This window comes from Podarcis muralis, chromosome 1, assembly GCF_964188315.1.
Source record: "Podarcis muralis chromosome 1, rPodMur119.hap1.1, whole genome shotgun sequence".
In the NCBI taxonomy this organism is placed as follows: Eukaryota; Metazoa; Chordata; class Lepidosauria; order Squamata; family Lacertidae; genus Podarcis; species Podarcis muralis.
In genome coordinates, this window is record NC_135655.1 from 41,680,321 (window position 1) to 41,693,206 (window position 12,886).

The window sequence follows — 12,886 nt, forward strand, 5'->3', positions numbered from 1 at the left end:
ATAGTAGAAAAGAGGGACCAGTGCCTCAACTTCCTCTATGTGGAGATTGCTCCTGCCTGTTAAAAAGCCAAAGACAGACTAACATGGACACTGAATTATTTCCTTTCAAGACCAATTTCATTGGGGGGGGGGATGTTACTTGCTGAACATCTATTGCATATCTTCATGAATGATACTGAAAGGAAAAAAGTCAACGGCCCAGTTAAACAACAACAAATTATAGCTTTCCCCTCCACTTTACTTGAGAGGAAAAGATTTAAAGCTTCAATTCCTGTTTAGGAACAAACCACAATTGGTTGCACCTGAAGTTGACAGTGGTTTGCTCACTAAGTCAGGATATTTCCTGGGTTGATATATTGGGTGTTAAATAATGGATAACTAAATAAATTACTTGCCAAGTTCACACAAATTGCTTTTTACTCCTAACCAAGAATGAAGCCTTTAAATATTGTATCTTCATATACAAAAGTTAGGGTGGAAGCGTGAACTTGTGCCTAGTCAATGTACTAAACAAATCATGTTTTAATTTTTATATGTCTGAAGTGGGCCAACATGTAGAATATGACTGTAAGTAGCTTCAAAGCATCTGAATAAAATAATTGTTTAGAAGTTAACTTTTCTTTTCCCCGATGCATGTTGTTTGTGGCAAAAAGGTATGTGTGGAATGTTTGGTTTTCATCCTAATAATTACTTCCAGGAGCAATGTGCCACCAATTTTATTCTCACATGGTTCTGGGTTCTACATAAAAAGAAAACACAGTACAGACTTACATAAGCAATTCTTGTTTATCACAGCTTTCTTACTAAAAACACATGGGATGACTCACACAACTCATCCTCCCAGCTCTGGCATATTCATGTCCATCCTAAGAAACTCTACAGTGTCTTCACTAAGTCACCAAAAAAATGATTAAATTTGTATTTAAAGTTAAGAAAATAGTTGTGAGAAAGGGTTAGGTCCTGGAATGCAGAAATACCAAATAATACATTTAGAAATTAAAGGTACAAAACATCTTGCGGTCTTATGGCCAATGCTACAGAACTGCTACTGCCAAGAATCAACCAAGAAGAAAAGGTCTGTGCATACCTGCTGATGTGGAACAGGTAAAAGGTAAAGGAGCCCTGGACAGTTATGTCCAGTCAAAGGCGACTATGGGGTGTAGCCCTAATTTCACTTCAGACCGAGGGAGCCGGCATTTGTCCACAGACAGCTTTCCGGGTTATGTGGCCAGCATGACTAAACTGCTAGTGGCGCATGCTACCGTGACGAGTGCCAGAACTCACGAAAACGCTGTTTACCTTCCCGCCACAGCGGTACCTATTCATCTACTTGCTTTCGAACTGCTACGTTGGCTGTGGAACAATGACCACAATTCAGGCATTATGCTATTAGCCTGCATAAGCCAATAACATATGAGGCAAAAAAGATGCATTGAATAGTCTATTAGGCTAGCTGGAAAGGAGGGAAATTACAATTGAAGAATGGTATAATCATTGTTATTATTCCCAATGACATAATGAAGAGCTTCACTAACGGACAGATAGCCTTCTAACTACCACAAAACAACAAATTTACAGGGAGGCGGTTAACTCTCCAAATAAAAGCACCATGTAAAACCCACAATGATGTCTGGAATGCTCAGTGACTGTCAACCGGGTGGTGAGAAACTGCCTCGGCTGTGAGGCATCAGCTTCACAAGAGTTATAATTTAAGTAGGCCCAGCTGTGCCTTCTCTCCCTCTCTTTTTCCTTCCCACCGTCCCCAAACTGAGTTGGTAGCAATGGCAGCACAGCTTTCAGACTACACTCAGGGCCTGAGGCAGTTGCAGCTGGCTTAGCAGTGCAGTGACAGCAGGGCTTTGGAGCTTGGCTCAGGCCTGAAACTGCTGCGAGTGGCAGACAGCAAGAGAGGCATCTCAGCTTTCCAGCCTGGCCTGGGTGTGAAGTTGCTGCCAGCCTCTTGGTTTTTCACCTACCTCGTAGCAATTCGTCACAACTTTCCCGGTCTGGGTGGTTAGGCATTGGAATATGTGTCGTGTGTTGGTGGGTGGGGTTTGGCCATCACCTACCCCGCCCCTTGTAGGATATTCCATTAAAGGAATCCGGCGGTCGTGGATCCTGCCCGATGCCCTGCCGGTGGCTAGGGCCATGGCATGACCCCCGGTGACATCAGGGCAAGCTTCCAGTTGTATTTGCATCAACAAGCTCCTCCCACTGTTTGCTGCACAGGTGGGGTCATGTATATGTTGTTTTATCCAATGCCTAAGCCAATACCTCTCACATGCTGTAACCAATAAAGTTGTGGCCTTTTCAGCCCATTAACCTAATGTACTTGTGTCCTTGTCTCTTATTTACCACCACATGGGTTCAGGTCATCGACTCACAATTAGCAGACTAGCGGGCCACAATGGGGTTGCTTTCAAGCTCTGGGCAGCTGAGGAAGTTGAAGCTGTGCAGAGCTGCTGCTGATGTGGCTGCTTGGTAATGAAAGTTGGCTGCAGCACAGCAGAGGTGGTGGTTAGCATGGGTAAGTTACACCAGGATAGGGAAAGAGAGCGTTTGCTGTGTGTTTGCTGTATCACATCTATTGTCAGTTGTGGCTGTTACCTGCATGTGCACCAATATACACTGCATAGTATGTCCCACATGTGTGTATGACTGTGGCTGGACTTCCTTTGAGTTATCTGTTCTGCATTTACTTGAGTATTTCTTGCTTTCTGAATAGCTTGAGGCGTGGTTTGGACTTAAGGAGTCTATGGAGGCTCTGACAGCCTTAGGCAAGTCATCTCATGGGCTTGGTGTTCCTCCCTTACACTTACTTGGGAGTAACCCCCACTGAATATTTATTTCATTTTTTCCAATTTATGCACTGCCCTTCATCTGTAGATCTCAGGGCAGTTCACAGAATAAAAATACAAGATAAGCACACGAAAATGTAGTTAATATAGTGTAACTTTCTTCTTGATATTTCACTGTTAGAATCTTAGTAGCTCCAATTGTGTAGTAGAATGTGGTAGCATGATTACTGACAGGAGTGAGCTCCTGTCAGCATACTATACCTCCGATTAAATATCAGCACAGGCTGCCTATTAGTTACCGGGCCAAGTTCAGTGTGTTATTATAGTAATATATAAACCCTTAACAGCTTTGCACAAGTTTACTTGAGGGATCACCTTGCATCATATGTGCCAATTTGCCTCCTTCAATCTGCCATATAATGTTTGCTTCACATCTGTGAAGAATCGATCTTTGGCAGCAGCTCTGCTTTGGAACTCCCTATCTTTAACATTAAGCAGGCACCTTTATTATGCAATTTTAGGCACCTGCAAAAAAACTTTATTTTAGCAAGCCTACCCAGATACATAATTCAGTCATATATACTTGTTTTTAAAACTCTGTTGGTTTCTTATGTATTTTATTGATAATTCTTTTATGTTTGGGTATACCACTTAGGTTTTTTGATGAAGCCATTAATAACATTTCTTAAAATAAATGGTGTAGGGCTGGTTTCAGTTGGTGGACTGCAAGCACAGCCCCATGGACCTAACCCTGCAAGGCAAGGTCAGTTCAGCCATTTCAGTTCAGCTGACCTGAGTGACCCAATTAAAATATTTGCAACAATTTCCAGAGTAGTTTCGGTATTTAAATTTTTTAGACATTCTTTGTAAGGAAATTCCTTTTCAACCATGTTCAGCAACAAGCCCTTAGAAGCCAATTATATTTTAAGCCCCTGACCCACCAACTATTGTCGCATGTGTCCCTCTGGACCAAAGTGCTTGTCCACCCCAGATCTAACCAATGGATTCTGCCACCATATCCTGCACTTCCATACATTCTGTCTCTGTTTATCAGAGAGAGCCATTATTTTCCAGTAACTCTCCTTGCTAAATCACTATTCCTATTTTGCTTTATTAAAATGCTGTTAACGTGAATTGCTAGGGCTGCCAATCTTCAGGGTTAAACCCCTTCGTCATTAGATAGATAGATAGATAGATAGATAGATAGATAGATAAATTTATTGTCATTGTCCGTATATACACAGTATACACAACAACGAAAATCAAACACCCACCCAAAGACCGGGTTCACATACACATTTGCACGTATCTCCAACACTCTCATCCTATTCAGACATAATCTATAAAAACATAACATAATCCAGAATATAACATAACCTATTAAAGGCATAACATAACCTAAAACCTATCTCATTCCTTCCTACTCCCTGCTTGCTATTTCTTGCAACTGACCCTGAGATCATTATTTAGTGTTATCTCTAGAAGTTACATATCGGAGTGGATAGTGGATGCATCTTGTTTCTAACTATGTAACTCTAGGTGCATGAACATTAAGGTATGTGAACATTCAAATTTCGTAATGAATAGCCTTAATGTTTTGGCACACTAGGAAGACTAATTTTGGGGGGACAGCAAGAAAAATAAAGCCACATCCAATATAAAGAAAAACAAAAAAAAAGTCAATCCCAAAGGTGCTCTGTTTGAATACTATTAAATAGGTTGCATTATTATAGTAAGGTGGGACTTACTTAATCGTATTACCACACATTTTTGTGCATCCAGCAGGTCATTCTGAACTGTTGATAATAAGTTTTAGAACAATTATGTTTTTGTAGCACTTATTTAATATAAAGATCAAACACCATATTAGCTGTATAAAAGAGCATTAAAGCTAACAATAAATTAATACAGCATACGGAAAAAGGAATCAAACCTTCAGTAACATGTACAGAGCTGATCAGAAGGTGAAAACCAGGCCAAATAAGAAATGGCTTTTACAAGCATTTTCATCTGTGCAATGTTGGTGGATATGCATTAGAGCCCTACAGGCTGCGACTGACTTTCCATCTGGTTGATCCTGCAATTTATCCCCTTTTCTCACAATACAAATAAATGCCAACCTGACAAGGGGTTATGCATTAGTACAGGTGGCTTATTCATTTACCATTTAATAAGTGAAGAATAGTTTCTGCCCCTGTAAGGTCTTGTGGGCATCCTCTTAAGAGAAAAAATGTCTGGTATGCACAAGAGGGGGTATATACCATAGCAGATTCCAAGGAACTGTTTTGTACTAATCAGACCTCGGAACTGACCTGTTAACATTCATTGTATTTTAATGAACCAGTAGCCCAGTGCATTCCAAAGTCATTGCTTATTGTAGACCCAGCCACCAAACTGCAGATCCCCGTCCAGACTTGTATTCCCATAAATAGCAAGGGTCAGTGACCAAAAGGCAAAGGTCAATGGCAGAAAGGGATGTTGTAGACTGAGTTTATTTTCTTTAGCAGCTTACCAACTAACTTATTAAAATGAAGCTATAAAACTGACGTACGTTATTTTAACACCATCATTCCATTGACAAGGACAGTCATTTAAGTGAAGAGGCATCTTAGTCGTGGGGCCTGCAAGTGACAAGTCTTGTAGCATGTTACAAGTCTAATTTTTATTAAAACCTTTGCTTTCATAGATTGAAGTCTATTTCATCAGATACACTGTGGAACTACTAACAAGAAAGCATTTGAAATATGTTTCCATCATATTTACAACATTTCCGGATTAGCTCTTCTTGAGAACTCTGTGTGTTGAATCATATATTTTTTGGTATAATATCCACATGGATTTTCAGCTCCAACATATTTTCTGCATCTGTGCCTTCACAGGAATTGTTCTAGGCAAAAGCATGGGTTGTGGGAGGGAAATACTGCATCAGAAGAGGAACCAGGTTCATATGGATCATAAAATCTACTTACTAGGAATATGAAAAGGCAATTTGTCTGAAATTATTTGAACTAAATTAAAACTGACTATTGGAGTAGTAAAGAAACAAAATTTGCACATATGTGTAGGGGAAGGTTTGATTAGCCTCGTCTCTTTTAGTGCTTCAAGAAATGTTTAAATGAAGCACACAATGCAGGTGCAATACTACACCGCTGTTAAACTATGGAAGGGAGGCAATGTTTCAGTTCACTACTTTCTGCTGAGAAGAAAAGGATATTAAAGCATTTAAAACATACTAGTGATACCTTGCTACATAATGTTTCTTTGGGGCAGGACAAGGTGTTTCTACCAACAGGCTTCATCCACGCTGGAGGAGTGAGGGAGCCCTTGAAGGCTAAGTCTGCAATCATATTCATTCTTACCTGGGACTAAGTCCCTTTGAATTCAGTGGGGCTTACTTCTAAGTACACATGTACAGAATTGCATTGTAAACCTCTTTTATTGCTGTGCAGGTTTACACTACGCGGGATTGGTTGGTTTAGTTGCAGTTATTTTTATACAGGGAGCGGAACCATTGGTAGAATGCACATCTTCAGTCTGCCTAATGTGCAAACGCACAAACCTAAGGCTACTACAGCTCTAAGCTCCATAAAACATCTTCCCTAAGGGAGTAGTAACAAAAAAAAAATCCTGTTCCTCTCCTTTTAAAGGGTCAATAAGTGATGGGGGCATGGGGGCATTATAAGTGGCAAATTGGTGGTCCTCTGGCCTGCTTTCTCCCTCACAGCCCCTTCCTTGCACAATTGTTATGGCAGCTATTATTGAAAACTCACACGATTGCAATTGGTGAAGCAGCCATGAGGAAGCGGTTTGATTAATTTTTTGACAGCAGGCGAGGACAGAGATGAAGTCAAAGAAGCATTTAGAATATATGTTGCATGTGCTGTTACTCTCCCCCCCCCATGTGCCCTCCAAGAAAGGTGGAAAGTGATCAAGCACAAACATGCGCAGTCTGGTTTCCACTTTTGAGGTGGCTCTCTCTCTTTTTTTGCCTCTCCCCTCCCCTTTTATTTGCCCATATTTTGTTTTTATTTGTATCTATGCAAACTTTGGGGTTCCCCTGAGCCTGCCTCTTGTGGGTGGGTGGTGCCATTTTGGCTACGTCAGCATCAGCACACCGTGAACAAGGGAAATAGAGGGAATGATTTCTCTGTTTATTTGGAAAGCTGTCTTTTAGCATTAGACTTCATGGTATAATATAATTCAACCTGCACTCATTTTATATGAACATAACGCAAGTTATGTAAAATCCCACCAGTTTATATAAGCAGTGAGAAAGCACTTGATCTTTATACAGATATTGTAATTGAGAAGCATCACTGTTATTTATCTATTTTGTAACACAGAATAATATTACCAAGAACACAAAATGAAACCTTTTGTCATTCTCTTCTTATTCTTGGTATCTACTGACTTTAGCAAACTAGGAAACTTTAGAAGACTTACAGTCCCTTCCAGGTTTTTCAGCTGCTGGTCAATCTCCTTAAGCCGGTTATGCTGATCTCGTTCTTCTTTCGTGTCTCTTAAAACCTTTTCACCTGGAATTGTTTCCAGCTTTCTATTTGCATAAGCCAAAGAATCCTAACAGAAGCAAATAATAATGGAATCATTGACATGTAAAGCTGAAAAAGAAAGGGAGACCATCTAGACCAATCTACTAGGGCCCCCTCCATGCTAAATGTCGCTTACAGATTAATCTGTATCAGACAGATTATAGGATGTCATCAACAGTAGATTGTAGTAGTGACTATTGAGCTGAATAATGTGCTTAATAAAACATAGACAGCTGGGCTCAAACAAATGAGTTGTGTTATGTATTCCTGTAAAAGGGAAAATTTACAAAGGTAAATTTGGCCTATGGGGAAACTCCAAATATAGCTATCAATAAGACCTTCAGAAAGATAGGGCATGTGAACCATGTTTCCATCCTCAGATAATAATACCCCACCTGATAGTCTTTCTCTAGTTGTGATTCTTACGTAGAAAAATTTAACGTATCTGAAGAAGGGGGTGAGGACTCTATCATACCCCCAATAGATCACCAATAGACACTTCTATCTACACCTAGGCTCTTCATAGGCTTTGCATACTGAAAAGCAGAATTAGACAGCCAGAATATAAATTCAGGAACTGTTCCTTTTCACTGTTTTCCAGAGGAGAAACAGAAATGTTATGACATTTCTTAACTGAAAACACTTAAGTAGGGAAACCTTTTCTGTAACAAAGGCTCCCTATTGCATGTGTACCTATAATGATATACATGCATGAAGGATTAATCATGCTACAATTGATACACTGTATGTTAAACAGGTAAAATCCCCACATGTAGTATCTTTCATGTAGCAATTCTCTGACAATTAAAGCTGAATGTAGGCATGTTAGGTTATCTGGAAGAGTAACAAAAATTCCTAATGAAAATAACATATTGATAAACTGCTGGTCATTTACTATAGAATATTGTTTAATACACTATACCAGCGGTTTTCAACCAGTGTGCCGTGGCACCCTGGGGTGCCTTGAATGATGCTCAGGGGTGCCACAGACAATACTGGCCTCTGTCCCTCTTTCCTTCCCTCCTCCCTCTGATGCTCCCAAAGGCTTGCACAGCTGATTGTGTGTGAATGGTGCCTCTGGGGCTGGCCAGGGGGTGCTTCCCAGGCCTCTGGGGGCCAGTGTGAGGAGGCATCCCTCTTTGGGGCAGGGGGGCAGGTCAGAGACCAGGGGCAGCAGCTGTGGCTGCATAGAGGACTCCCAAGGAGAGGGGAGAGGAGAGGAGGCTGAGGGAACAATCCCCAAGGAAGGGTGTTTGAAAAGGGGAATGGGGCTGCCGGCTCTGCAGGCAAAGGGGTGACCTAACTGGGCTCCTGAGCCCCACAGGGGTGCAGCAGAAAGAATGTAGTTGGTCAAGGGAGCCATGGACCCAAAATGGTTGAAAACCTCTGCACTAGACAAAGGTTTACTTTTAACAATGGGCTTTCAACTTCTATGAGCATTCCTGCATTTAATATCATCTGTACTACATGCTGCATACAAACCACCAATTTAATTTAAATCTTTTCAATATATTATATAGCATGAGAAAATCAACTTATTTTTATCTGTTAGATGATCAGGAATGGAAACAGGAAGAAGAGACAAAGGATAGTATTATTCACCACTGGAATGAAAGTTTCTACAAAGTCCAGCTTCTTATTTTCCACCCTGCTCACTTGCTGCTATGACATCACTTACTTACTGAGCCTAAAGCAACTGAGTTAATATTTGGCAAATATGAATGATCAAAAAGTTACATTTGGCTACACATAATAAGAAACGAGATGTCTTTTTAAAAATTGCCAAAATAAAACCGTCCAGATTTTAATTAAAGCCACATACTTATGACATAAAGCAAACTTCTTCCCCAAAATATAGTGTATGTTAAGCCAAAATATCAACTGGAATTAAAAGTGGCTAGATTTAATGAACAACAGAATAGAAGCCGTTGGTAGACTTTTCTCTGTAGCACAAGTAAAGGCTCTGTCAACAGATATGCCAGTGAGGTCACTGCTTTCCACAAACCTCTAGGGAGCCACCATTCCTTTGTCAAAACAAATACTTGCTTATCTAACTAATCAGTCAGCCCTGCAAATGCCTTCTGCTAAAAATAAATGCATATATAATAGCCTACATCCTAAGAACTGCAGATGGCCAAGCCTAAATACTGGAGGACCCTCAGAAATGGAGTGGAATGTAGGATGTCATCTGTAGATGGAGGGAATTGCCAAAATTCACATGTCCCCTTCAGCAAGCAGAAGTGTCTTTCTGTTCAAACTAGACACCTTTTGATCCAAGCAGAATTCTGCCCTTAAAAGTACTTCTGCACAACCTGATCCTATGCAAGCCTAGTAAGAATTAAGTCTAACTGGATTCAGTTGAGCATGGCTACTCTGTTCGCAGACATCTGGGCTTTCGTTTAAGGATACCATACAGTGATGGAAAATAAAACTGGACAGAAAGCACAAGGAGAGAAAAAACTAAGCTGTTACCCAATGTTTTTGAGCTTGCTCTTCTGTTTGATAGGTGTCACATTTTCTAAGCTTTGGTTGCACTATATTTTGTTTATCTGGGAAAATGCAACCACTGTTATAGTAATTATGGTGCAAATTGTGATTACACAAGTGCCATAGGCACCTATGGGATGTAATTAAAGACTCAGGGCTTCCTCGCCATGCATCATTGTAGAGTATTAAAACACTTTTTAAGTTCCAATAGCAGCAAGCCTTATCATGCATTGAACAGCCATTTCAGAAAATTTACTTAAATATTTTATTTATTTTCAGGTTGTGGAGATCCACTATTCATCCAGACCCTATAAAATAAATTGTGGACAGCATTGTGACTATTCCCCCCACCACCAGACTCTCTCCTACCCATTACTCACAGACATGATATCACTCTTCTGGCACAAGATACAAGCCTGTGAGAGTAGCACACTAATCGTTAAATGCAGTCGGGACACCCATTTTATCATGTGGAAAAGCTCAGACTTACAGATAGCTGTCTGGTTGCACAGAGCTGGCATTAGCTCTATGTAGTTCCTTTTAAATCCTTATTTTAATCTGCTTGTTAACATCTAACATCTACTACTGTAATGCAAACCATGTGGCAATGCCAGTAATGGCAGTTTTTCTAAGAGCCAAATGTCATGCCAAAAGGTTTAGCTCAACCGCCCTCCAGTCAAATGTAGCATGATGGCATCTGAAAGCACTGATTAATCACACACACAGGTTGTTTTAATGTTGTAAAAAAAAAGAAAAAAAAGACATTTAGATAAAACCATAATACCAATCAAGAACGTTTCCTGGTGTACCCACTCTCTGTTAACAAAGGGATGGGTTTCACAATAGCATTTATCAGTACAGTGGTAACTCAGGTTAAGAACTTAATTCGTTCCAGAGGTCCATTCTTAACCTGAAACTGTTCTTAACCTGAGACACCACTTTAGCTAATGGAGCCTCCCGCTGCCACCACACCATTTCTGTTCTCATCCTGAAGCTAAGTTCTTAACCCGAGATACTATTTCTGGGTTAGCAGAGTCTGTAAGCTGAAGCGTCTGTAAGCTGAAGCGTCTGTAACCCGAGGTACCACTGTAGTAGTACATGCAGCTTGAAAAGATGAGCACCAGATTTTTGAATCATATTTTAAGATAAACCCTAAACACTGGCATGCCTATTATAGTACTATAAAACACATACATTGTAATACAGTATTATATATCATCATATATATTAGTAGCAAATTCATTATCTGAGTATCCTTATGTTGCCAGATCAACACCACCTAGATACAAGAGACAGTATCAGCAAGCTTGGAGAAATACCAATGTTTGCAGAAAATTAATAATAATAATAATAATAATAATAATAATAATAATAATAATAATAGGGTGAATGACATAAAATGGGGGACAGGGGTGGAGGACCAAAACAACCCAATGAAAAGTGAGCATGTTAATTATTGGAAGAAGGAAATATAAATTGACTATTGGGGGGGGGGGTCAGGGGATAGAAAAATCAATAACATACATGAGAGGGGAAACCTCCAACCCTCAGCCAAATCTTGGCCTGCCAGGAGGTAAAATTTGGCCTGCAAGGCATTAATAAAATAAAATAAAATATGGCCACCTGCCAATCAACTGACAGCACTCTGATGGGAGGGTGACATCAGCTAATGGGCAGGGGGCAGGGTTTAATTTTGTGTTGGTAGTGCATGCCAGTTCCCCTGCTGGGAGCTGGTACATGCAGCCAAAGCAGTAGGATTTAACCCCTGTTCATCAGCTGATGAGGGCTTTTAATCCCTCCTCATCAGCTAGGGAGTGGAGGTTAGATCCCACTGCTTTGTCTATGCATGCCTGTTCCCCCTGCTGGGAACAGGTGTGCTCAGCCAAAGCACAATGCAGGGTATTTGAAAGCCTGGCTTCCACAGGCATCCACAGGAATAGAGAGGCTTAACCTAACCTTCAACTTCCTTCTGTTAAGAATGGAAACCATCTTCATGAAGGGATTCTGCATCACAGATTACTCGTCCTTCCACAGCAGTGCCAGTCATCCAAGACACTCTGCACTGCCAAGTGTTCAGTATAGGGCACTCCTTAGCATTGAAACAGAACTCCTAAGTCCGCAATTCTATTGTGCATAACCTTTCTCCTTAAAAAAGAAAGGAATTCAACTGAGCTAATACTTAAGAGCTCAAACTAAATAAATAATTAAACCAAATTAAGAGACAAGCATAACTATAATGATTTAATTAAATCTGGCATATGGGGGAGAAATGCTTGAGAGAGAAAGAAGGCTTTGATTACGCTAATTTCCTAAATGAAAAACAATACAATCATGGAAAAGAGTTGTGGATCCAACTTTCCTGTAACAGCCAAGATGAAATACTCCTATACAAACTTATTAAAACCATTTGTTAAGGATTAAGGACACACAAATATAGAATTCCTATATTCTTCAAATATAGTAACAAGTGGTAGGAACCAAATCTCTAAGCTGTTGATGATTACATTTTTGCACATAATGAAACATTAGCTTGGGAATTTGCTTTGAAATTATCATTAAACACAGGCCTTGGCAGACAAAAATCTGGAGCAAATAACATGAGAATAAATAACTGAAGTTCATTTCGGCTAAGTGGAAATACAAACAGATGGTTAAGTCTACAACTATTTCAGATTACTCGCCAAATCTTTAGGGGGGCCAACCACAACGAACTAGTTTTGAAGGAAGTCAATTGAAACAATTGGCCCAATTATGCACTTTATAAGTGTTGCAGCTCAGTCTGATACATGCTAGGTGTAAGCTACCATGCACTCGTTTTTCTTGGTAGGTAACTAGTCACGGGTTTCATATGCAGCATAAGTTATATAGAAATTTGCTTTTTGGTTTGGACCACAACTGAGCAGAAAATGAGTTTAGTAAACATCAGAAGTATTGCTACTTCCTTGTGCCAACCGATATCAAAGCAAAATAGGGCCACTGAAAAACAAGCATGCTTGAGAGATCCCTCAGTTTTGAAGAATTACAAGAAAAAGGTTGAGGGGCTCACCAAAA

At 40.1% G+C, this 12,886-nt stretch overlaps 1 protein-coding gene across 2 annotated transcripts in view; it reads right to left on the minus strand.

Annotated features, from left to right (window-relative positions):
• The window catches only part of FSIP1 (fibrous sheath interacting protein 1), a 99,389-nt gene that overhangs the window by 65,405 nt on the left and 21,098 nt on the right, over positions 1-12,886 (minus strand). For both annotated transcript variants that reach the window (XM_077926674.1, XM_077926667.1), the window contains exon 11: positions 7,242-7,376. In XM_077926674.1, coding sequence (XP_077782800.1) covers positions 7,242-7,376 — 135 coding nt within the window. The remainder of the gene's footprint in view (positions 1-7,241; positions 7,377-12,886) is intronic.